At 35.8% G+C, this 24,423-nt stretch overlaps 2 protein-coding genes and 2 pseudogenes across 6 annotated transcripts in view; all 4 read left to right on the plus strand.

The window, feature by feature from the left end:
• The first annotated feature begins 904 nt into the window (after positions 1-904).
• Positions 905-24,423, plus strand: part of LOC126698661 (pentatricopeptide repeat-containing protein At4g16470-like) — a 30,407-nt gene continuing 6,888 nt past the window's right edge. The window contains exons 1-6 of one of the 5 annotated variants that reach the window (XM_050396042.1): positions 905-1,326; positions 2,172-3,136; positions 3,251-3,308; positions 5,113-5,257; positions 5,628-5,749; positions 6,035-6,676. In XM_050396042.1, the coding sequence (XP_050251999.1) occupies positions 1,022-1,326; positions 2,172-3,136; positions 3,251-3,308; positions 5,113-5,257; positions 5,628-5,749; positions 6,035-6,290 (1,851 nt within the window). In that variant the 5' untranslated portion in view covers positions 905-1,021 and the 3' untranslated portion in view covers positions 6,291-6,676. Of the gene's footprint in view, positions 1,327-2,171; positions 3,595-5,112; positions 5,258-5,627; positions 5,750-6,034; positions 6,677-24,423 lie in introns of those variants that run through there. The other 4 variants (XR_007646546.1, XR_007646547.1, XR_007646545.1 and 1 more) reach the window with 4 other exon arrangements.
• LOC126698660 (receptor-like serine/threonine-protein kinase ALE2) lies at positions 7,734-16,133 on the plus strand (annotated as a pseudogene).
• Positions 19,038-20,783, plus strand: LOC126698664 (dehydration-responsive element-binding protein 2A-like). The gene is made up of 2 exons (XM_050396043.1): positions 19,038-19,217; positions 19,482-20,783. The coding sequence occupies exon 2, from the start codon at positions 19,624-19,626 to the stop codon at positions 20,443-20,445; it is 822 nt and encodes a 273-aa protein (XP_050252000.1). The 5' UTR covers positions 19,038-19,217; positions 19,482-19,623; the 3' UTR covers positions 20,446-20,783.
• LOC126698663 (pentatricopeptide repeat-containing protein At4g16470-like) lies at positions 20,867-24,132 on the plus strand (annotated as a pseudogene).

The raw sequence follows: 24,423 nt of genomic DNA on the forward strand, positions 1-24,423 counted from the left end.
AGGAGCTGTTATGGCATCAATGGCGCAACAAATTCCACTCCCTACAACCGTGGCTCAAGTAGAAGCCCTTGCAGTAAGGAGAGCTACTGAATTTGCGTTGGAGATTGGTATCACTACGGCAATACTGGAGGGCGACTCAGAAACCATTGTCAAGGAGCTTATGGAACCAAATCCTTCTCTGGCACTGCATGGTCATTTGATCCATGATGTTAAAAGTTTACAAAACTCTTTTAACTCCCTTAATTTTACTCATGTACGTCGTGAAGGGAATAATGTTGCACATGCACTGGCAAGATGGGCTATTAAGAAGCCTAATTTAACTGTCTGGATGGAAGATGTACCACCAGATATTCGCCAATTTGTAATGGCTGATTCGGCCATGTTTTGATTTTTAATAAATGAAAGCTTCTTCCTCAAAAAAAAAAAAAAAGTATCTCTTGACATGAATATTATCAAAGCTAGGTTTTGTGACAAAATAAATTATGATTTTTTAGTAGATTATTTGATTTTATACATTAATAGATATAACAAGATAGATATATATATATATATATATTTTTTTTTTTTTGGTTGAGAGTATGATTTTTTCAACTTAAATAAAAGAAGGGTCATATTAACGAGTGCCCTTAGAGCATCGATTAACAATTCAGTTTAGAAAAATTTTGACACTATTTTTATGAAAAATAAAAAAAAAAACTGTTAAAACATTAATAGCTTTTTTTTATTCTCATAAAAAAAATTTAAATGAATTATGGCATTTGTTAGCATTTTCTATAAAAGGATATATAAATATATATATATATATATAATGTACCTTTTTTTTTTCTTTTTTAAATGGAAAGCAATTATATATATATATATATATATATATATAATTGCTTTCCATTTAAAAAAGAAAAAAAAAGGTACATAATTGCTATTTCTCCCTCTCTTAAAGCTCTCTGAAGTCTGAAACTTCTCTACCTTAATCCAAAGAAAGCTCTCTTCTCTCTCTCTCTCTCTCTCTCTCTCTCTCTCTCATATGAAGTCCTTCCTGATCCCAACGTTGTCAGCCTTCACTACTCACCTCCCCAAAACCGCTCATCTTGGCCTCCTTTCCTTGGCCTCAAAATCCTTTCCACGCAACCCCACAATTTTCCTTCCCCTAAAACCCACAACCTTTTCTCCCACATGTTCCATTCATTCAATCCAAAGTCGTGGCGTGCACACGGAGCAACTGACTCCGCCGTCGCCTCCCGGAGAGATTCACGTGATCGTTGGCCCCATGTTCGCCGGAAAAACCACCACCCTTCTTCGCAGAATTCAATCTGAGAGCAGCAATGGCAGGTTTGTGAACCTTCACTAGTTTTAGTTACTTTCTTTGTGTGTATTATATACATGCTTGAAATTTATGTGGGTTGTGGATAAAATTTTAGCTCGTTTGGGTGGGTGGTGTTGTTTAGTGTTAAAGATGAGATATTTCAGGTTCAGTACTGAATTGGGTAGTTTAACTATTTGAATAGAAATGTTCCCTTTTAAATTTATGCATTATAATTGAGCTTGAGCTTGTATTTTCGTGAGTTGTTTTTGAGATTGTTGCTTTTAATGGTGAACAGTGTTGTTATTGTGCCAAATATGAGATGTCTTAGGTGCAGTAGTGTAATGGGTTGATTGGAGTTATGCTGCTTTTATATGCATATTTATTTATGTTTTATGATTGAATTTTGCGGGTTGTTGATAATTTTGTTTTTTGGTGGGTAGTATTTTTTTTTTGCCAAAGATGAGATGTTTAGATTCAGTGGCGAATTACGTAGTATGAATATTTGACTGTCTGAATGGAATGTTGCCATTCTTACATACATTTTTATGTATGTATGTATAATGATTGAATTTGAGCTTGAATTCATGCAGTTTGTTGATAAAATGCTTTATTTATTTGGTGGATAGTATTATTTTCTGTGCCAAATGTGAGATCCTAGGTTGAATAGTGAATTGGGTACTTTGAATATTTGGCAATTTGGATGGAATTTTCCATTACTATATACATACTTATGTATGTAATGTGATTTTTGTAAAGCTGCTCAAGGTTTGATGGAATTGACATGTGTAATTGCATATATTATTTTTAGAACTGGGAAAGAGTAGATTTTGGCAATGTACTGGTTCAATTGATGGAATGTGATTATCACCAGCTTTCAGGTTGAGCCTTACAAGAGCTACCTCCAATTGGATAAAACATTGACGGGTCTTTGTATTTCGGGAAGATTGAGGGAAGCTGTGGGACTGTTGTGCACTACTGGAGTGCGAGTGGAACCAAAAACCTACGCTCTTCTATTGCAGGAATGCATATTTAGAAAAGAGTATAAGAAGGGGAGAAGAATCCATGCACTAATGGTTGTTGTTGGTTATGATCCCAATGAGTATTTGAAGACTAAATTGTTGATATTGTATGTGAAGTCAGGGGATCTAGGAACTGCTCACGTTCTATTTGATAATTTGCGGGAGAAAAGCTTGGTTTCATGGAATGCAATGATTGCAGGGTATGTGCAAAGGGGGCTTGAAGAAGTGGGGTTAAATCTTTATTACAAGATGAGACAGACTGGTTTTATTCCAGACCAGTATACCTTTGCATCAGTCTTCAGAGCTTGTGCCACTTTAGCAACACTTGAGCATGGGAAACAGGCCCATGGTGTCATGATCAAGTGTCAAATTAGGGAAAATGTGGTGGTCAATAGTGCCCTTATGGACATGTACTTTAAATGCAGTAGTTTATCTGATGGGCATCGGGTATTTGACAAGTCTTTAAATAGGAATGTTGTTATGTGGACTGCTTTAATCTCTGGCTATGGTCAGCATGGAAAAGTTGCAGAGGTTTTGGAATCTTTTCATAGGATGAAAACTGAAGGTTTCAAACCAAATTATGTTACTTTTCTTTCAGTTCTTTCTGCTTGCAGCCATGGAGGTTTGCTTGATGAGGGTTGGGCATATTTCTCATCTATGACCAAAGATTATGGAATTCAGCCAAGAGGGCAGCATTATGCAGCTATAGTTGATCTTTTAGGGCGTGCTGGCCAGTTACAAGAGGCGTATGAGTTTGTTCTGAACTCACCTTGTAAGGAGCACTCAGTGATATGGGGTGCTTTGCTTGGGGCTTGTAGGGTTCATGGAGACATGAACTTGGTAAAGCTTGCAGCAAAGAAATTTTTTGAATTGGAACCCGAAAATCCTGGAAAATATGTGGTCTTGTCTAATGCTTATGCCACCTTTGGGTTTTGGGAAAATGCTGCAGAGGTCAGGGCTGTGATGCAGGAATCAGGGATCATAAAGGAGCCTAGTTATAGCAGAATAGAGGTTCAAAATGGGTCCCAATTCTTCTTCAAGGGTGATAAACAATCTAAGGAGCTATATGAGTTGATCAGAGAAATGACTTGTATTTCAAAGGATGCAGATTATGTTCCTGATCTAAGTGACAACTAACTCACGTCATGGAAAATGACTCATTTCGTGTGAATATCTCTCTGTTGCGAAGCAGTGCTATTTGAGAGAGTAAGAGCTGTATGCCTAAAACCTTGGTGCTTTCTTAAATTTTGTAGAATCTGGAAGGTCCACTTATGGGTGAGGCTCAATAGATATCAGTTACATATAAAATATTATCTAATTAGGCATCTGGATCATTTTAGTTATTTCATTCTTCAAGAATTTAAACATATTTTTATCTGTTCCAAAGAAAGTCGTTTAGTTTCAGTTTATTAATTCTGGTTACAGCAGCGATAGAGCCATTCCATCTGTCCAAGCATATAGGTTGACCTGTTCAGTGTCCTGACTCCTGCTAATGCCAAAAATTGCATTTCGAATAATGCATATTGATGCTTGCATATGTATCTATGTGTTCAGTTTGTTCAGGTTTTTTGATGATGTGTAAAGGTCAAAATTTGTTGAATTCACAGGCAATCTAGATAAATGACAAGTGTATGAAAATTTACTTGTATGATATGATATATGAGAAGACAACCCAAAATTTCAGGATTAAGGCTTGGCTGGTGTTGTTGTATGATATGATATATAATTGATGATAAATGTGTAAAATCTTGCATGATACTATATGATATATGAGAATCCAACCCCAAAAATTTTGGGATTAAGGCTTGGTTGTTGTTGTTTAGTGTGATATATGAGAAATGCAGCTGTTTATTCCTGGCATTTCTCGCTCCTCCGCTTTCCTTAAGTTCCCAAAATAGATATAAATCATATAAAAAGAACCTCAAAATTGAAACAGAAGCTTATCAGATTATGTGTCATTTATGCAAGATATGTAATCTCTTCTCCCCACTGCTTTCTCAACCTTTCCTCCTTAGTTCTCACCCTTCCCTCCTTAGTTCTCACCCTTCTAGAAATTACATGGCCCCCTCCCTTAATCCTTTTTGTCCATATACATATCTAAAGTCATTTTTTGCAAGATCCTTATCACTCTAAACCCATTATTTTTCATAAACTATTTTGGATGTCATATAACTTGTAATTCTCAATTTCATTTCTTTCCATTTATTAGAAGTAATTGATATCAAATTTCATTTTATTGGCATAATAACCTTCTCTTGTGCTTAGTAAAGTTTGTAAAACATTTATGTTTGACTAAGTTTCTTATTTGCCTCTAAATCTAGGTCTATTCTAATGTGCTGCAACATTTAAGCTGAAAATATTATGTCCGGACCCGAACCCTAAACCTAAGATCCCTTTCCTCTCCCATTATTTTCTTGAAGACCCTAGGACCCTATATAGATATTGGAATTCTAGTTTTTTGAGTATTAGAAAGAGATCAGTGTTCTATTTGGATTTCTTCCATTTGTTATCTAAAGCTTTTGATTTTAATCAATTTAACTATGGGAGCTTGTAACTTCTTATCACCACAGTTGATATTGTTCATTCAAGAGATACTTCAACTATGTGAAGCATCTTGCTGCACTGGTATTTGAACTACAAAAACACCAAAACTTCTGTTGGAAAAAAATTTCCATGCTTTAAGCAAATACAGGGCAGCAAATATTCAAATACTTGATTTATTGAACAATGCTTAAATGTTTTTGGAATTATTCTTGTGATGCTTTGTTTCTTTTTTACATCTCTGTTATGCAGAAGTGTGGCAATAATAAAATCCAATAAGGATACAAGATATGGATTGGATTCGATCGTGACACATGATGGGGCGAAATTGCCATGCTTGGCCTTACCTGATTTGTCATCATTCAGACAAAAGTTTGGTCTTGATGCATATGATCAGGTATTTCATTGATACAATTTGTGATACATGTATTACGAACAGTTATCCTTTCTTGCATAAAAATACAGAACTATTTTCTTTTGTGTGCATGTGTTCTCTCTGTCTCTCTCTGTATTGTTTGAAACAACATTATTGTTTTTTGGCAAATGTGCACTGTCTCAGTAATGAGTAAATGGTTTGTGTGTCTGAGAAATATCTCAATTTGAAATGAGCATAGTTTTCTGGCTTTTTTTGGTGAGATTATTGCGTTTAACTTTCATCAGTTTTTTATGTACACTAGGAGTGATACTTAGTTTTAGTTTTTATTTATTTATTTATTTTTTATTTATAAGTAGGAGTGATACTTAGTTTGACCTGTATTTGGTGACAGTTAGATGTGATTGGTATTGATGAAGCTCAATTCTTTGAGGACCTTTATGATTTCTGTCGTGAAGCTGCTGATCATGATGGCAAAAGAGTAATAGTTGCTGGACTAGATGGTAATTATTTAAGGTATTTAAATAGGCCACCAATTATATTTAGCTATTTTTATGCTCGCGATTTTTTTTCAATTTTTTTTACCTAATTATAATCTACCACCATTCATATAATGGCTTTTAGGTTATTAACTATTCTTTTTGGATTGAGAGTTTTAGCTTATAACTTTTCTTTTTTTTGAGAAACAATTAGGTTATAACTTAAAAAGCTTTTTTGCAATTAAATGGCATCATATGATATTACATTGCTTGGAAATTCTTACAAGATCCTTCTAATGATGAATATAAATATTGTTGACAGGAGGAGCTTTGGTTCTGTGCTGGATATAATTCCGCTGGCTGATTCCGTGACCAAATTAACTGCTCGCTGTGAACTTTGCGGTAAACGTGCTTTCTTCACCTTAAGGAAAACAGAGGAGACACAGACTGAACTGATTGGTGGGGCTGATGTCTACATGCCTGTGTGTCGGCAGCACTATGTCAGCGGACAAGTAGTCAAGGAAGCTGCAAAGACTGTCCTGGAATCTCAAAATGTTCAGTGTGTCTCTTATGCATAGTTCAACTAAGGAAAACGGTGGAGACACAGACCGAACTGATTGGTCTGTCTACATGCCTGTGTGTCGGCAGCACTATGTCAGCGGACAAGTAGTCAAGGAAACTGCAAAGACTGTCCTGGAATCTCAAAACGTTCAGTGTGTCTCTTATGCATAGTTCAACTGCTTAGTAGGAAATCTGAAATTTCCTGTAGTCTACACAACTTGTCAATAGTGAAATTGCAATTGAGTTAGGAATATTACATCTTTAGGTCCCTATCAAGAATGTAGATATTGTTACATCTATTTATGTGGTCAATGTTTGATAGATGCTTTAATTATCATCAATATACATTGCTGGAAAATATAAAACTATAGTGAATGTGAATTTGAAACAGGTTTTTCTATTATTTTCTTCTTCTTAAGGAACCGTTTATAGTATGAAAGTATAAAATTTAAAGTATAGTGGTGCCGTATCTTAGATACCCTAATAATACAAACCATTTGCTTGTGAACTATTGTCTCCCCTTGAGAAGTTAAAAGATTTTTGGGAATAAGATTGTGTTCTACTTGGTATTAAGGTCTTTTTCTTTAGATTTATGAAAATCAAAGTTGCAGGTCTTAGTTTCTTACCTTTGCTCCAAAAGCAAAATGCCCTAAGATCTTTTTAGATTTCTGGCCTTAGCCTAGGAATCACCAAAATTAGAACTAAGATTGAGGATTGTAATGAAAAGATACCTTGTCTAGTCCGACTCCTATCCCTTCCAATAAAAGGGAGGTAAAAATATCCTATTAGTGCAAGATGTACTACCAAACTATAGATGGACATATTGTTAGTGGTTTGGAATGGGTGGTTTCCAAAGTTTTTTTTATTGAATCTAAGCTGTTTCAATTGGTGGTGGAGGAAGGAGGGAATTTTTTTCTCCCTTAGGATTTTTGAACGGGGAAAATACTATATGCAATCAGTTTTTATGGGCAAGAGTGCTGCAATTTGGTCAATGTGGAACTTGGAACACACCATGATTGGAGTCAATCCAAAGAAGTTCTTCACGCTCAGGGAAGGCGATACTGCTTACACTTTGCAACGGGGGTCAAACTCGTTTGGTTAGTATTTATCAGTGAATGAGCTTAAGGTAGGCGGGTTGCGGAGATCGATCATTATCCCTGCTGGAAAGTTACAACAAGGATGGAGGGACTTTGGGATTGAATTAAGAAGAATGTTGGAACCTTCCCATTATGCATTGGGTGGACTGAAATTTGTACTGTTCATAAGCAAATTCCAGAGTTTCATTCTTGTAGTAGATGTGTTCCCCCGCGCCCCCCCCCCCCTCTTCTCTCTCCTGTTTTGTCTTTAATATGTTTGTGGTGGCTAGCTCAACCCCCACTTTAATAAAATAAAGACTGCCTGCTTTTGCCAAATTGTGGAATATTTATATATGTGTGTGTGCTTGTGTAGAATTGTTTTTAGGCGTCGCCTCATGCGCCTTAAACATTGCTTGAGGCACTCACCCAGGCACTAAAGTGTGCGTTGGTATATATGTGTGTGTATTTGGAATTTGTTTTAGGCATTGCCTCAGGCCCCTTAAAGGGTGCCTAGGCATTAGGTGGACATCTAACTAAAGGTGCCTTGCCTAGACTTTGAAGGTGAGCACCTCACTAAAGCCTCCTAGCTTCGGAGCTTTTGGAGCTGACCTTAGTGGCAGCTCATCTCACCCGAGCATGTAGCATACTTTGGACCACTCTGACTTTAGCTATCAAATCAAGTTAAATTGCTCAAGCCCAACATAATACATCAATTAGAAGACATTTCTTTCTCATTTGCTTATCCTGATACAAAGAAACACTTTATAAGATTTTTTTTTTTCATCTGCTTATCAGCTGAATGCCTTTCATATCTCCTTTTGTTAACATCTCTTGAGAACATATAATTCAAATTTGTTTACCCTCTTTCTTTCCTTGAGTGCCTCACTAGTGCATTCAATGTAAGATTTATGTGGCCACTTAATGCAATGCATCATTTAGTAATAGTTTAGATCCATTCCAGCTTTTATTGATAACTGTCCATGAATATCTTCAGTTGTTCTTAACATATGATGTTCCTTTACTTCTTGCAGAAAGGTCAATTTCGATGGGTGTGTCATTTGCTGCATCAAAACCACCCAAAACATGGGTTTATAAGCCCTCTTTGTGACCATCCACTGCCCTGCACCTTCTCCACTTTACCAAGGTATTACCGTGCTCATAATATTAACAGCTTGACATTACGTTATTGTTAATAGTTTTCTCTATCTTTACTTATATATGTCAGGTCCTAGCAGTAATCCCTCACCAATATGCGGTCATCATCAGCATGTTAAACCCAATGCAATTACTCCATCCCCTTCAAAAAACCATGGTAATATCCATCTGTCAAATTGAATTTGTCTACTTGAGAGTTTGTGTTGCTCACATGCACATTTGTAATATAAAAAAAAAGATACTGAGATATCTACAATGAAATAGGCCCATACCATTGTGTTCAGTGGTAACTAGGAGAAGTAGATGATTTTTTATACTGATCAGTAGCGTTAACTTGTGGTATGCGTGACTCTTTTGTGTGCCCAAATGTCTGTAAAAAACCCTTATGCAAAATGCATAAGTATCAAGATATCAAGAACACTTAAAATATGTATGAAAGATAAATTTGACAAGTAACCCGTGAAAAACCTTGTTTTTAATTTCTTAGTGTCTGCTGTCAAAATTTTTGCTTGTTGGTGAGGCAAATATCAATTTTTTTTGCCTTGAAATTTGCTAGATTAAAAAGTTACCACCCTAAAAGGTTAAGCTGGCACTCATGCCTTTTCTATTTTGTTTCAGATGTTATAATAGGGTTTTTTTTTTTTTTTTTTTTTTTTTTTTATAATTTACAAATTCAAATAAAGCCAGTGCATATTAGGAAAGTCAATCAGTGGCCTTTATCTTTTAAAAGAGGAGCATGTTTTGGGTGGAATACAGGATCAACAAAATGGTAGAGAAAAAAGTCTTTAAAAGTTGAAGTCAAAATGTTCTTATGATAAAATAGAAATTATAACTTAACAAAATTGGTAATTGTACCATTGCGCTCTCTCTCTCTCTCTCTCTTAATGCCTTAAGTGTGTGTTTATACTAGGAAAAATGGTTTGAATTTTTTTTTTTTTTTTTGCTTGGTAAAGTGACTCACAAACCCTATGGAATAGAAATCACATAACATTAATGCCTTAAGGCTAAATATAATTGGTAGTTGGAAATTTTGAACATTATTTGAAAGATCGATCGTAATATCTTGTTCATCCCAAAAGCTAGAATGAAAGTTAAAAGTCTTTTTCTGTTGCTCGTTTTGAGTTTTTTAACCAATCATGTACTTGTTAATGGATTTTTTGGCAGCTTGTGATCAAATTTGTATAGAGCCACTTACTGCAACTCCCATTGATTCACCTTGTGGTTGTGTGTTTTCCATGAAAGTCAGACTTCTTCTGGATGTAGCCACTTTATCTGTTTTTCCAGTAATGAGGGAGCTAGAGATTGAGATCGCGGAAGGCACCTATTTGGAGCAAAGCCAAGTTAAAATTATGGGTGTTATTGCTGATAGTCAAAATCAGGAAAGTACAGTTGTGGATATTAACTTGGTTCCACTGGGAGAGAAGTTTGATAATACTACTGCAGTACTGACATCTGACAGATTTTGGCATAAGAAAGTGCCTCTAAATACAACTCTTTTCGGTAACTATGAAGTGCTATACATTAGTTATCCAGGTACCTACCCCGATTACCTTTAAATTTCTAGCAAAAGGGGAAAAGAACAAAAAGGAGTCCTTCAAGTATCCTTCTTTTTTATTTTATTATCGTGTTTTGGTCACTGAAATAGTTTTCATCAGGGATTCCTTCTTCACCACCTTATGGGAGTTACATTGGCAATGGACCAATAGGAAGTGTTGGAGATCTCCCAATCACAGAAAAATTTATCAACAAGAACCATCGGATGGACCTCAAAACCATTGCCATGATATCTTTGTCTGCATTTTTGCTCCTATTAGTTTTCATTGGAGCAGTCTCTATCTTTTTGAAGTGGAGGAAGGTTAGAAGACCATCAAATGCCGTTGGTCCAGCATTTACACCCTCTGCAAACAAAAGATCTGGTAAGTTTATGAATTATTATGTAGATGCTTTTACTAAAATGCAATGTCATCAAATGTTTTTGAACTTTTTATGGTGAACAATGCTCCATCATGACTGTATATGTGTTAGTCCTCCTAGCTTGAAAAGTTTGGTTCCTTTGCAGCCACCATTTATTTTATATGCCTGCCTAGTGCCTAATTATTATATATAAATAAAATATCATGAATGTTCCATCATAATTTGTCATTTTTGGTTGCGCAAAATCTAGTCATGCCTGGTGAATTATTACTCAAAAGTATGGATGCTAGTCTTGTGGCTTGTGGTCATGATTTATTTCCACGTTTGCATTATATTTCCTAGATATTCCGTTTGTTTTGAGTCATCCTTCTGCTAAAAAATTTGATAATAATGTTCTAATTTTTTTTTGTTAATAATGTCTGAAGTAAAGAGGAAAATTCCTTCAAACACTATTAATTTACCAGACCAGTAATATGAACTTTGAGGAGAACTTGGTTCTAGTGTTGTAGAAGGGTTTAAGAAGAAATTCCAATAAGAATAAGGCAAAGAAAAAGGATAATTGGAATGAGGTTGGATCTGAATTGCTTTTTCTAAGTAAATAAATTGTTGCAAAAAATAATATAAAAAACGAAGCACAGGGCAGCAACCCAAGTACATGAGATGTAGGAGTAAAGAACAAAAAAAGGAGGGGTAAGAAAAGTCTTCAAAAGCATGCTATAGAAGAGATAGGAGATGTCAAAGTCCATTCATATAAGGTCTTCAAATGCAAAGCACAATCTCAAGGGAGTTCATGAACTTCGGCACTCTGGCTCCTTGAAGTAACATGCATTCCTTTTTCTCAAAAGATGCCACATTAGACACGGAGGAACCACTTTCCAAATCCTCCCATTACTTCTCTTGCCAAAGAGCCTCGTACAACATGATAAACCTCCCATAACATAATAAAGCATTACCTAGGAGACACCAAAGAAGCATAATATCATAAACAGCTCCCAAGTCATCAAAAAATGTGGGAAGAGATCAAATCTGAAATTTTTTGAAGGCTATACAAAAAGGATGCCCACGATTTAAAAAATTCTATGTATAAAAGCCTTTAGCAACTCTAGAATTCTAATCTTTCATCTTATATATAACAATTAAATCTCTTCTTCTTCACTCTCTTCTGGATTGGAGTGCTGCTTTTAACTCTTTTCCCTGTTCTAATTTATTAGCTATGTTAGAGCTTTGTAATTTGAGTGTTTGATGTACTGCTACTCAAATACACCACCAGTGTACCTGGGTTTTCTTTTCTTTTTTTAATCAATAAAGTTTTGTTACTTATCAAAAATAAATAAATAAATCTTAACCTACCAACTTCACTAAAAGTCACATGCTAGTCAAATGACCTTTTCAAATACTCGAGACATAATAATAGATGAAACGTGAAATATAGAAATAAAAGAGAATGGACTGATGGGCCTTTTTTTGAGGGGCTTAAATTTTCCTACATCAGTTCTCCTTGGGTTGGAGAAAATTCGTCCTTGGTTGGGCTTCAATTCTCCACAATTTATTGGAGTCTCAAATAATATTTTCTATCTTTTCATTCTTTGTCTTCTTAAATGCATCAAGAAATAGCTACTTAGACTTAATATGCCAATAAGAACTTCTGCATAACAAGGTTTGGGACATTTCTTCAATTTGTAACATGAACAAGTCACATAGAACAAAGTACCATCACCTGACACCATACAACTTTGTTCTAAAATTGGCTTAACCCTGTCCATGTATCTCTTGGAGCTTGTCGAATTGTGTCTCGCAGCTCTTCCTCCATAAATTCTTCCTAAACACAATCAAATCTTGTATCTTTATCATCATAAAAAGGAAGATTATCATGATTCAGCATTATGCCAATAGAAAAATTATTAAACATCACAATTCCAAGTAAAAGTATCCATCTTCACTAAAAATTTTCAATTTTGAATTCCATCGAACAGTACTAGGTTTTTCAAATCGTGTGCATGTAGATCTTCCGTGTCCAAAAGAACACTCTTAGGACTTGCATCGAACTCTTGATGTACATTACTTTAATAAAGTAATATCTTTAATTTGTATTAAGTACTCACCCCTAAACCATCATAAAGAGAATCTCAGTTTGTGGTGCAGACTCTTTCAAAATTTTCATCCTTCAATTCAACTACACACACCAATTGATCTTCCAACCTACCTCATGGTGCATGCTCTATCTAGTATCATGAAAGGAGTTTTCATCTTCTATATCATCATTCTCATCCTCATGACCACTTTCCAATATGTCCAAGGGGTTGTAGTTTCCTTCCAAAATTTTCATGTGAGTCTCCCACTGGTTCCCGTTGCTGAAAAGAACAGCTAGCAATAAATCTTCAATAATACGCCTCATCTCATTATTTTTTTTTCTACTAGCCCTGATTTCATCTACCCTCATGATCTCTACCACAGCCAGCCATAGCTTAAAGTTACTACCTTTGACTCAGATATGAATTTTTTGGCTTAGATCTAGGATCTTTTGCTCTAATACAACTTGATGTGGTGAGGACTTATGTTTAGCGTAGAAAAAGAAATTCCAGCAATAAGATTAAAAAAAGAGAAGAAAAATAGAGAGAATAAGATTGAAGTTGGAACAATTGGATATCAATTTCTAGGCTCGAAGCTCAAGAAATATTCAAATATGAAATTTCATAAAATGGATAAGAAAAGGTTACCCGCAATAATTCAAGAAAAAATGCTATTTATAATTAGTGACTAACTAAGAACCTTGTAGCTCAACTAGCACCATTTGGTGTTTCCAACGAAGTTGTTTAGGGTTCAAATCCCTCCATCCCCCAAGTTATCAATTTATCAGGAAAAAAAAAGCATTTGGTGACTCTAGAAATCTTACATATAATTAATAAAATCCTAGCGATCCAACTTCATTGAAAGTCACATGATCTATTAAAATAAAGACTAATGGGCCTTTTTTTTTCTTTGCGCTTAAAATTTCCTACATGAGACTTTCACCACTGATGGATCCCATGAAAAGCACACATACCATGCTTTGATTCTAAAAACTTTTTTTTTAATCTTTTTTTTTTTCACACATACGATGTTGAAAATATTCATTTCTTTGCAAACTGCCCAATAATTGACAAAAAGGGAAGAAATAATCTCTTTCTTCTGGCCCAAAAAAATGGAAATTGTGCTATCAAAAAAGCAATTCTGTGAAAGGGGGAAGCTAGTCCCATTTGTTTTCTTTTATTTTACCTTTTTAAATAATTTGTGCATTATAAGAAAATGCTCTTTCAAACCCTAGTAATGTATCACCACCACCCAGTTGGGGGAGTTGGTACCTCCCCAAGGGGTGTGTGTTTCTAACCCTTTTTTAATATTAAAAAAAAAAAAAAAAAAAAACCCTAGTAATTTATGACATCAATAAATAGTTCTAGACATTCACTGCTGATGGATGATGAATATCCTGTAAGGTCTAAGTTGTGCCATGTCAAATGCTAGCAAGAGAACCATGTTACAAAATTTAGTGAAATAAATAAATATTTTATATCAATCACAATACCTTTAATAACTTTGTCATTAAGTCTTGCAGACCTATCATTTAAAACTGATACTGCATCTTCTTAATCCACGCTGGCCAGTCTTTTAAAGTTGGGTTATTAACTTTTGATGTATCAACACACTAGCCAATCATGGAAGATTCCTCTTGCATGAACAATTGTATAATAAGCTGATTAATATGAGTGTTACCTAATGAGCTGCATCAACACACTTTTTTCTTAGTCAAAATAATTAGTCCTCTGCATTTAACGCAGGCATAGGGTCTGTATTATCAAGTAGTATTGCAAGCTCAACATCAGTATCCCTCATGTCCACCATGGCTACCTGTGTTCTCTCTGCTAAAACATTTGCACTTGTTGAGCTTGAGAAGGCAACAGATAAGTTCAATTCAAAGAGGATTTTGGGTGAAGGAGGATTTGGACGTGTTTACTGTGGGATTATGGAAGATGAAACTGAAGTTGCAGTTAAATTGCTTACAAGGGATAATCAAAATGGGGACCGTGAATTTATTGCAAAAGTTGAGATGCTAAGTCAATTGCATCACCGTAATCTTGTGAAATTGATTGGTATATGCATTGAAGGGCGGACATGGTGCTTGGTGTATGAGCTTGTTCGCAATGGCAGTGTTGAGTCCCATTTACATGGTATATTTTCTGCATTACCTTTTATTTTATTTTGTTTGTAATTATTTAATGGAATATAGGTTGGCAAACTTCCTTCCACATTGCCCCTGTATTGGTGTTTTAGGTGTTGACAAGAACAAGGGCCCTCTAGACTGGGATGCACGGATGAAGATTGCCCTTGGAGCAGCAAGAGGATTGGCCTATCTTCATGAAGATTCTAATCCTTGTGTAATACACCGTGATTTCAAGGCTAGTAAAGTTTTATTAGAAGATGACTTCACCCCCAAGGTTTCAAATTTTGGGTTGGCCAGGGAAGCAACTGAAGGAAGTCGTCATATTTCTACTCGGGTCATGGGAACTTTTGGGTAATCATACTATTTTGAAGTCATAGTCTTACAATTCTATAAATTCAAGTAGGTTCTTGATTGGACATGCTCTCTCTCTCTCTCTCTCCACATATTCTGTGACATAGTTTGGATTAAGAAGTATTCATTTGTATATATACTACCATATTTCCAGTCAGCAATTCCAAATATTAATGAACTTTGAATATAATGGGTTTGCAGGTATGTTGCCCCAGAATATGCAATGACAGGGCATCTACTTGTCAAGAGTGATGTCTACAATTATGGGGTTGTGCTCCTTGAGCTTCTCACTGGAAGAAACCCTGTGGACATGTCCCAACCTCTTGGACGGGAGAATCTGGTAACTTGGGCACGGCCATTACTGACTAGTAGAGAAGGTTTGGAGCAGTTTGTTGATCCTTCTTTGGCCGGAAGTTATGACTTCGATGACATGGCTAAGGTGGTAGCCATTGCTTCCATGTGTGTTCACCCAGAGGTGACTCACAGTCCTTTTATGGGTGAAGTTGTGCAAGTTCTGAAACTAATATACAATGACACAGATGAGACTTGTGGAGATTGCTGTTGTCGAAAGGAGTCTTCTGCTCTAGAATCTGACTTTAAAGGAGACTTTGCCCCTTTTGATAGCAGTTGGTGGAATGCAGGTGGGATCATCCCTCGGTTTACTTATGGGCATGCCTCTTCCTTCATCACAATTCATCACAATGGAGTACAGTTCTAGTCCAATTGAGGAGATGGAAAATAGATTGTTTTCAGCTTCAAGTTGGTTTGGGGATGAGATGTCTTTATTGATTAGGCATAGGAACAGATCAAGTCCCTTGAGAACAGTCCGAAGGAAGGCGGCCTTGTATAGATTTACAGGAAGTAGGAGTGAGTATGGGGTCTCTTTCCAAGGTGTGCTTGGAATGATGGGTATTGGGTATAAGATTTCGTTCTAGTGTTTCAAATTGTACAGTTCCAAAGAATTAGAGCTAATATTGAGAGGATGATTGGTGTAGTTTAGGTATTTGGGATTTTTGCGGTTACCGTGTTTGGAGAGAGAGAGATTGATTGACTTCTAATTTTGGAAATATTTCATTCGTTAACAAATACAAGTTGGAGATACAAGTTGAACACTCCCTGTATCATATATGTTATAATATATTTTTGTGGTTCAATCTTCGATTGAATTTTTTGCCGTTTACCTCCCATTTGTTAGGCTGGAAATCTGAATTTTCCTAGTATGCTCTGCCTTGTAGCCTACACAACTTGTCAATAGTGAAATTGCAATTGAGTTAGGAATTTTACATCTTTAGGTCCCTATCAAGAATGTAGATATTGTTACATCTATTTTTGTGGTCAATGTTTGATAGATTCTTTAATTATCATCAATATTCATTGCTGGAAAATATAAAACTATAGTGAATGTAAATTTGAAACAGGTATTTTTCTATTTTTTTTCTTCTTAAAGAGATGTTTACAGTCAGATAGTTGTATTCACATATGGTATGAAAGTTTAAAATTTAAAGTATAGTTTTCTCAGGTGCCGTATCTTAGATACCTTAATAATACCAACCATTTGCTTGTGAACGGTTGTCTCCCTTTGAGAAGATAAAAGTTGTTTGGGAGTAGGAGTGTGTTCTACCTGGTATTAAGGTCTTTTTCTTTAGATTTATGGAAATCAAAGTTGCATGTCTTAGATTCTTAACTTTGTTCCAAAAGCAAATTGCCCTAAGATTTTTTTAGATTTCTGGCCTTAGCCTCGGAATCACAAAAATTAGAACTAAGATTGAAGATTGTGATGAAAAGATACCTTGTCTAGTCCAACTCTTATCCCTTCCAATAAAAGGGAGGTAAAAATATCGTTTGAGTGCAAGATGTACTACCAAACTATAGATGGACATATTGTTAGTATATAATAGTAACGGGTGATCACACAATAAAATGATGCACCCTCACTTATACAATAACCCTCTACTTGGTGGACGATGTTGCTTCACCAATATGCAAAAGAGAATAAATTTAATGTTAAAATTAGTCATATATTGAAGAGGTATGTTTCTTAGATAAGGTATATCTTTTAGAGAAAAGGAATGTATTCCCAAGGGACATGAAGGAGTTCATAATTAGTATTGTACGGCACTAGGCCCCCAGAGCCATTTGGGCCTTAGACCCAAGCTGAACAGTATGTCCTGCGGTCCCTAACACTTATGTCAGAGAAATTGGGCTTAAGACCCACTAGGGCCATGGGAGCAAATCCTGCAGTGTTGTGTCTGGCCCAAAACCTATTGGGCTGGCCTTTGAAATAAGTACTTGTCAGTTCATGATTAGGATGTTGCCCGGCGCGTCCATCTCCTAGGCACATGAGTGCTCGGGAAGGCCCTATCCTGGATGCTCTGTAAATCCTTTTCAAATTCCACCGCCGAACATCATCCCTTCCTTGAAGTAGGAACCAGTTCCATTGCCACTCACAACTAAACATCCACTTAGCGATAACAATATTGGACCTCCATTCCCATTAGCCTCGAGAATAATCACGATTTTCCCACTAATTTTGGACTATAAATATACGAGGCCAAGGAGAGGAAATGGTTGTTGAAGGTCTAAAAGGAAAGCCTCAAATCTAGGTTAAGAGCTACAAAGAGTGAGGGGAAAGCAATCCAGTGGCTGTAGAAATGTTGCTGGGTCTCTAGGTTAGAATCACCCAGAGTAGGAAATCCAAAGCCCACATTATATGTATATTGTGAGCCCAAGAGCGAGACCAATCCATTAAGCTTGCTTTAGGTGCGCACAAGTATGTTAAATTATTTTCTCTCTCTGTCCGTGTTGTTGATTCCCACCCTAACGAATTGGCATCCATTTCATTAGAACCATCATATATCACCAAAGTGTGCAATAAAAAGGTAAAAATGACACAATAAAGACTTATGAGTTATGATTCTATAAAGTATACTTCTATCCAAATCTTCCCTCTATCATCTCTAAAAAATCATTTTATATTCAAATGCATACACGCAAAGCCATGATTCCATTAGGCTTATCTCATGATGAAGCCAATGAGACGACCACTAGAATACCTTTACATAAGAGTAGTGATAATTACATAATAGTAGTGGTAATTAGATAATTATAGTGTTACACATTGTGTTTAAGGGTACACATTTGAAATTGTGCTTTTGTGTTTACAGTTATAATTGTGAAATGAAAACAAGATTTTAGTTTTAATTGTGAACACCATTTCATGATTATAACTAAAATCGTGTTTTCAAAACATAATTACAATTTAAGTGTGTAGTGTATAACTCATCATGTGCAACAATAATTAATGTTTATATAATATCATGCCTACCAGGCCACTACACTCCTCCTCCTCCCCCCCCCCCCCCCCTCCTCCCTTTTGAAAGAAAAATCTAATAATACACTACTTGAAACGGGTGGTGAGTAACAAGTGTTACTCCTCCAAATGTTGCAGGGCTAGATGATTAGCAGCTTCTAATCAGCTTACAAAAGAAATGTGTCATTTTAAATTTATAATTTGATACTCATTTATATATATATATATATATATATATTTCTTGTTGGAATCATTCTAAATTTATAATTTGATTCTCATTTTTATATATATTTATTGTTGGGTATATATATGTGAAAATTCTAGGAAATGATGTATACATAATGATATATTTACGTTTGAATCTATAATATCAAGACTGTTCAAGGCCGACAAATATGGAATGATTTTGCCATTTTATTTTATATCAGCAAACGTGTCACAAGTTGAATAGTATGATTTTTGACAATTTTTTTTATGAAATGATTTTTTTTTTTTCCATTTGAATAATTCATTATTAAGTTTTATTTTATTTTTATTTTTTTATGAAACAAATGACAAGTAATTTAATAATTTTTAAGGTAATTTACTTTTAAAAAAAAATTTACTACTCAAGTTCAAGAAAATTAAAATATTACTTTAACTAAAATCAGTTTCAAGAATTTTTTTAAAAATTAGTTTTTTGATGAGGTACAAATCACATAAGAAATATGTTAAATAAATAAAAGAAATATTCAGCCTTAAAAAAATAAAAATAAAACAGAGCAACTAAACAAGCGGGAACCCTATAAATACCCTTAGATTCATAACGGCTCCTTTTCACTTTCAAAAGCTCTCTGAACTTGGGACCAAAGAAAGCTCTCTCTCTCTCTCTCTCAAACACAAACACAAACACGTTCCCATCAAGAAGAAATCGTCCACTGACTCAGACTCAGACTGAGAGGTACCAATTTCTAGACTATACTTTTTCTTTTCCGTTTTGGGTTTTCTTTATTGTTTGATTTTTTTTTTTTTTTACTGGGGTTTGAGATTTTTTTTTTCTGTTTTGATTCTTTTGAAAAATTCAATATTGTTACTTGAATATTAGGGTTTCATATTGGGTTTTTCGTTGATTGTGGGGGAAATATTCTGTTTGGGTTTTTCTGGATTATTTTTTTAGGGTTTGAATTTTCTGGGGTTTGATATAAAAGTGTTTGTGTTTTTTCAGATTAGGAAATTCAGTTTCCTTTTCTGTTTGGGGTTTTTGATTGTTGTGGGATTTATTGCAAGAGGGTTTGCGATTTGGGAAATTCATTCCACGTTGCAAGAGGGTGCATTATTGGAATTGTCTGGAAAGGTTTCATACGGTCATGGACAATCCTGATCCTAATCAGAAGAAGAGGAAGAGGAAGAATAGTAGAGACTCTGTGGCTGAGACACTGGCGAAGTGGAAAGAAAAAAATACTGCCCAGTTTGCGTCTTGTGGGGCTCCTAAAGTTCAAGCCAAAGGGTCAAAGAAAGGGTGTTGTGTGAAAGGAAAAGGAGGACCTGAAAACTCACTGTGCCATTACCGAGGGGTTAGGCAGAGGGCATGGGGTAAGTGGGTGGCGGAGATTCGTGAGCCAAATGGTGGAAAAAAACTTTGGCTAGGGACTTTTGGGACTGCCGTTGATGCTGCGTTTGCGTATGACGAAGCTGCTTCAACAATGTATGGTTCCTCTGCTCGGCTTAACTTTCCAGATATCACAAGTCGCACAACCTCAATGGAATCTGTGAAGGATTGCTGCTGGACTTCCTCTGAGTCTGTCCCTTATTCAATGGGAAGTCCTGTGGGATCTGAATCCACAACTGCGGCAAACCCTTCTGAGTTTTGTGCTGATGAGGATGCACTGTATTATCCTGTCACTGAAGCCGACATGCCAAGTTTGGTGGGGACAGAGGCCGAGGGTGAGTCTACTGGTGTGTCTGAGTTTTGTGCTGATGAGGGTACTCTGTATTATCCTGTCACAGAAGCTAAGGATGAGTCTACAAACTATTTTGGGGATAATGGGCAGGAGAACTTGCTGGACTGTTCAGAAAATGAAAATTTTATGCATGAAATTATGGCTCTATTAAACGATCCTGTTGGCAACACAGATTCAGTGCTGGGTTTTGGTTATGATGCTGATCAACTTGGATTGGGGAAATTTTAGCAGGCTCTTTAACAGTATGCCACTTATACCACTTATTGGAGTGAGCTTTTAAAGGTTTAGACTTCATGTAAATGTCTAGTTTTGGTCGGTATTAGTACACTTGTCAAAAAGTTTTGGTAGGTTATTTTTATTCACTTACTGATTCTGTGTTAAGGTTTATACTTCATGTAAATGTCCAGTTTTGGTCAGTATTACTATTAGTACTGTTAGTTATCACTTATCAAAAAGTTTTGGTAGGATATTTGTATATGCATGCTGGATTCTGTTTTGAGGTTTAGCCTTCATGTAAATGACTAGTTTTGGTCGGTAATAGAATTACTTATCAACAAATTTTGGTAGCATATTTGTATTTTTTTTTTAATTCTGGTTTTGGTTATGCTGTCAATATCTGTTATTTTGTTGTTATTATTCAAGTTTGGACTATTCTTTAAATAATCACCCTAGCACAGCTTGTTACTAGTGGCTCTTCTTCTATCTGTGTCTGAATTTCTTTCATTTTACAATGGACCATGTGGTTGGAAGTTAGAACTTAATATTTTTGAAATGTGAATGATTTCATTCTATATACAGTTTATTTGAGGTAAGATATTGTACTGCAGAACCCTATCAGTTTAACCTATTGATTTAAAATGACAATGCCCATAAAGACTGCAATGTCAACATCATAGCTAATGCTATCTTAATGGTATTTGGTAGCTTAAGTTTTGAAGGATTTTAAAATTTCAATGCGTATTAGGTTAGAAAAATTTAACTCCGCCTGTGTTGGTGCTTAGTGCCATAAGTTTTGTTCACAGCCGGTCCCAAGCCCGGAAAAAGGAAGAGGGTTGCGGCAGGTAGCCGCATAAAATTTAGTCACTTTATTATTAATGGATCCATGATTGTCGACTCAAAATAATTTGGTACCAAGACTTGGTTGTTGTTGTATTAGGTTAGTTGGAATTTATTATTTGAGTGCTCAAAATTTGCATGTTTTCAAGGAAGCTAACAATTAGATTTTACATTTGCTAATTAGCAAAATTATTGTTGAAACTTGAAAACATACCATTATGTAGTAGAATATGGGTTTAAGTGATAACCTGGTAGTAATGGCATCCGTAATAATGTCTGATGTCTATAGTTCGAACCCCATGTCCCCCCTTCCCCAAATTCTTTCCATGCAACCACACAATTTTCCTTCCCCTAAAAGCCACAACCTTTTCTCCTACTTGTTCCATTCATTCAATCCAAAGTCGTGGCGTGCACGTGGAGCTGCTGACTCCTCCTGCGTCTTCTGGAGAGATTCACGTGATCGTTGGCCCCATGTTTGACGGAAAAACCATCACCCTTCTTCGCAGAATTAAATCTGAGAGCAGCAATGGCAGGTTTGTGAACCTTCACTAGTTTTACTTACTTTCTTTATGTGTGTTATATACATGCTTGAAATTTATGTGGGTTGTGGATAAAATTTTAGCTCGTTTTGGTGGATGGTGTTTTTATTTTTTTAGCCCGTTTTATGTGGTTGGTGTTTTTTTAGTGTCAACTGTCAAACATGAGATCTTTTAGGTTCAGTGCAGAATTGGGTAGTTTAACTATTTGTATGGAAATGTTCCCTTTTTAAATTTATGTGTCGTAATTGATCTTGAGCTTGCATTTACGTGAGTTGTTTTTAAGATTGTTGCTTTTATGGTGGACAGTGTTGTTATTATGCCAAATATGAGATGTCTTAGGTGCAGTAGTGTTGATTGGAATTATGCTGCTTTTATATGCATATATATGTATGCTTTATGATTGAATTTTGCGGTTTGTTGATAATTTTTTTTGGGTGGGTGGGCCGGCAGTATTGTTTTTGTGCCAAAGATGAGATCTTTAGATTCAGTGGTGAATTAGGTTGTATGAATATTTGACTGTCTGAATGGAATTTTTCCATTCTTACATACATTTATATATATATATATATACACACGTATGTATGTATTATAATTGAATTTGAGCTTGAATTCGTGCAGGTTGTTGATAAAATGCTGCATTTATTTGGTGGGTGGTATTATTTTCTGTGCCAAATGTGAGATCCTTAGGTTGAATAGTGAATTGGGTAATTTGAATATTTGGCAATTTGAATGGAATTTTCCGTTACTATATACATACTTACGTATGTAATGTGATTTTTGTAAAGCTTAAGGTTTGATGGAATTGACATGCGTAACTGCATATATTATTTTTAGAATTGGGAAAGAGTAGATTTTGGCAATGTACTGGTTCAATTGATGGAATGTGATGATCACCAGCTTTCAGGTTGAGCCTTACAAAAGCTACCTCCAATTGGATAAAACATTAAAGGGTCTTTGTATTTCAGGAAGATTGAGGGAAGCTGTGGGGCTGTTGTGCACTACTGTAGTGCAAGTGGAACCAAGTACCTATGCTCTTCTATTGCAGGAATGCATATTTAGAAAAGAGTATAAGAAGGGGAGAAGAATCCATGCACTAATGGTTGTTGTTGGATATGATCCCAGTGAGTATTTGAAGACTAAATTGTTGATATTGTATGTGAAATCAGGGGATCTAGGAACTGCTCACGTTCTATTTGATAATATGCGGGAGAATGCTTGGTTTCATGGAATGCAATGATTGCTGGGTATGTGCAAAAGGGGCTTGAAGAAGTGGGGTTAAATCTTTATTACAAGATGAGACAGACTGGTTTTATACCAGAACAGTATACCTTTGCATCAGTCTTCAGAGCTTGTGCCACTTTAGCAACACTCGAGCATGGGAAACAGGCCCATGGTGTCTTGATCAAGTGTCAAATTAGGGAAAATGTGGTAGTCAATTGTGCCCTTATGGACATGTACTTTAAATGCAGTAGTTTCTCTGATGGGCATCGGGTAATTGACAAGTCTTTAAATAGGAATGTTGTTATGTGGACTGCTTTAATCTCTGGCTATGGTCAGCATGGAAAAGTTGTAGAGGTTTCGGAATCTTTTCATAGGATGAAAACTGTAGGTTTCAAACCAAATTATGTTACTTTTCTTTCAGTTCTTTCTGCTTGCAGCCATGGAGGTTTGCTTGATGAGGGTTGAGCATATTTCTCATCTATGACCAAAGATTATGGAATTCAGCCAAGAGGGAAGCATTATGCAGCTATAGTTGATCTTTTAGGGCTTGCTGGCCGGTTACAAGAGGCGTGTGAGTTTGTTCTGAACTCACCTTGTAAGGAGCACTCAATGATATGGGGTGCTTTGCTTGGAGGTTGTAGGGTTCATGGAGACATGAACTTGGTAAAGCTTGCAGCAAAGAAATTTTTTGAATTGGAACCCGAAAATCCTGGAAAATATGTGGTCTTGTCTAATGCTTATGCCACCTCTGGGTTTTAGGAAAATGCTGCAGTGGTCAGGGCTGTGATGCAGGAATCAGGGATCATAAAGGAGCCTAGTTATAGCAGAATAGAGGTTCAAAATGGGTCCCAATTCTTCTTCAAGGGTGATAAACAATCTAAGGAGCTATATGAGTTGATCAGAGAAATGACTTGTATTTTAAAGGATGCAGGTTATGTTCCTGATCTAAGTGACAACTAACTCACGTCATGGAAAATGACTCATTTCCTGCGAATATCTCTCTGTTGAGAAGCAGGGCTATTTGAGAGAGTAAGAGCTGTACGCTTAAAACTTTGGTGCTTTCTTAAATTTTGCAGAATCTGGAGGGTCCACTTATGGGTGAGGCTCAATAGATATCAGTTACATATCAAATGTTATATAATTAGGCATCTGGATCATTTTAGTTATTTCATTCTTCAAGAATTTAAACATATTTTTATCTGTTACCAAAGAAAATTATTTAGTTTCAGTTTATTAGTTCTGGTCATAGCAGCGATAGAGCCATTCCATCTGTCCAAGCATATAGGTTGACCTGTTCAGAGTCCAGACTCCTGCTAATGCCAAAAATTGCATTTCAAATAATGCAAATTGATGCTTGCATATGTATCTATGTTCAGTCTATTCATGTTTT

The sequence above is a fragment of the Quercus robur genome, chromosome 9, assembly GCF_932294415.1.
Source record: "Quercus robur chromosome 9, dhQueRobu3.1, whole genome shotgun sequence".
NCBI classification, from domain to species: domain Eukaryota; kingdom Viridiplantae; phylum Streptophyta; class Magnoliopsida; order Fagales; family Fagaceae; genus Quercus; species Quercus robur.

Coding starts and splice junctions, on each gene's coding strand:
- LOC126698664 (XM_050396043.1), top strand. CDS start 19,624: ATGGACAATCCTGATCCTAATCAGAAGAAGAGGAAGAGGAAGAATAGT.